A 1,713-nucleotide genomic window follows, 5' to 3' on the forward strand; every position below is an offset into this window, starting at 1 on the left:
ACCCACTGCTCAATCTCGTTGTGGCAGACGTCGAAGCGCGGCGAGATGACGCCGCACTTGTTGATGCGCCCGATCAGCTCGACCACGATCTTGCCCGACCGGTGGTCGTCCACAATCTCAAACTCGCCGATGTAGCCTGAGAGGGGGGCAAGGGGGCGCCTCTCACGCCCGGGGTCGGCGCCCAAACACAAAATCAGAGCCGTTGATCCGCCGCGAGGCGCCCGTTCGCCGCATGAGGGAAAGGTGCCGCTCGTGGCGCGATGCTGGACCCCCTTTCGCAGCCGCTGTGGACTATCGACGCACGGCGGCACGGGAGCTAGCCGGCCGGCACGCCGCCACGCCCGCCCAGCACGTCGCCTCTGCTCCCCCCCCCTCCCAAGCGGGGTGCAGCGCACCGTGCTTCATCATCTGCTGCAGGAACTTGACGATCACCTTGGACACGGGACGGACGAGCACCTGGCGCTTGCCGCGCTTCTCCGCATTGAAGATGCTGCGGAGGCAGTCGTTCAGCACGCTCATGCGAACCTGCGTCCGACGGCAGGGCGCCGTCAGACCCGAGAGCGTGGCGCGGCCGGACGAGGCCTCCACCGCCACCCCCCCGCTCCACCCCGCCCGTCCCGCCCTCCCCGACTGCCGCCCGCTGGGGCGGGCTCACCATGGCGCTCTGCTCCACGAGGCCGCGGCGAGCGTTTTTTTTCTAGCTCATACACCTCCGACGAGCAAGCCTGCTCTAGCCTCGCACGTTGCTTCCTGTCGTCTGTTGTTTGTTGTGCCCTTGTTTGTTTCTCTTGGCACCTTGGAGTGCTGGGGGGGGCGACAGGAAGAATGTGGCCCTGTGTTATGTGTACGCCAACTCAGGGTGTGTGGCAGCCAGCTGGCTGTGTGTCTTGTGAGCTTGTTTGTGTCTGTGTGTCGTTCGTGCGTGTCGTCATCATCTGTCTCGCGTCCACCCATACCGCGTTGGTGTCCAGTCCGAGCCTGCTGCTGGGGCACGGCGCGGAGATCAAGTTGCGAGCGTGCTTGATGTGTGAACGGACCAGTAGTTCTTGCTGATCGTAGATGCTACACTTTCGGATCTTTGGGAGTTTTGTGGTCAAAGTGGTAGGGAGGTAGAAAAAAGAAAAAACTACTCCACAAGTAGAAAAAAGAAAAAAACCACTCCACAAGGGTACAGGCCCGATGCACTCTTGGTCCTCCTCCAGGAGCAAGTCGTCGACGCCGGACCCGCTCATCGACGCCGCCGTTTACAAAGAGGCTCTCGACGAGGCGCCCGACCAAACTGGTCGCCTTGCAGTCGTCACGGGAGCAAACTCTGGGCTCGGCTTCTGGCTGGCTCGCTCGCTAGCGCTGAAGGGCGCCAGAGTCATATTAGCGTGCCGCAACGCGGAGCGTGCAACAAGCGCACGGGACCGGATCGCGGCGGACCTCAAGTCGAAGGGCGCCGCCGCCAGCCTCGCTTGTGAGGAGCTCGACCTCGCCTCGCTCGCCTCGGTGCGCCGGTTTGCTTCGAGGCTCCGCCGACAGGAGTCGTCTCTCGACCTGCTCGTGTGCAACGCGGGCATCCTCGGCGGCGGTGCCTCGGCCGAGCTCACCGAGGACGGCTGGCCGCTCGAGTTTCAGGTCAATCACCTCGGCCACTTTCTCCTCTGTGCCGAGCTCTGGCCGCTGCTCCGCAACACTCAGGGTGCGAGGGTCGTGGTGCACTCGTCGCTC

General features: G+C 63.9%; 2 protein-coding genes across 2 annotated transcripts; one reads left to right on the forward strand and one right to left on the reverse strand.

Annotated features, from left to right (window-relative positions):
- Positions 1-29: 29 nt before the first annotated feature.
- On the reverse strand, positions 30-519 carry EMIHUDRAFT_256225 (ribosomal protein S8; the record flags this gene model as incomplete). The annotated part of the gene is made up of 2 exons (XM_005768568.1): positions 30-136; positions 396-519. Coding segments are annotated over 2 exons (231 nt in total), but the record flags the coding sequence as incomplete, so codon positions are not given.
- Positions 520-1,257: 738 nt separating this feature from the next.
- On the forward strand, positions 1,258-1,710 carry EMIHUDRAFT_50390 (hypothetical protein; the record flags this gene model as incomplete). Its single annotated transcript, XM_005768569.1, has 1 exon — positions 1,258-1,710. A coding segment is annotated over one exon (453 nt), but the record flags the coding sequence as incomplete, so codon positions are not given.
- Between the last annotated feature and the right edge of the window lie 3 nt (positions 1,711-1,713).

This window comes from Emiliania huxleyi, assembly GCF_000372725.1.
Source record: "Emiliania huxleyi CCMP1516 unplaced genomic scaffold EMIHUscaffold_4511, whole genome shotgun sequence".
Lineage (NCBI taxonomy): Eukaryota > Haptophyta > Isochrysidales > Noelaerhabdaceae > Emiliania > Emiliania huxleyi.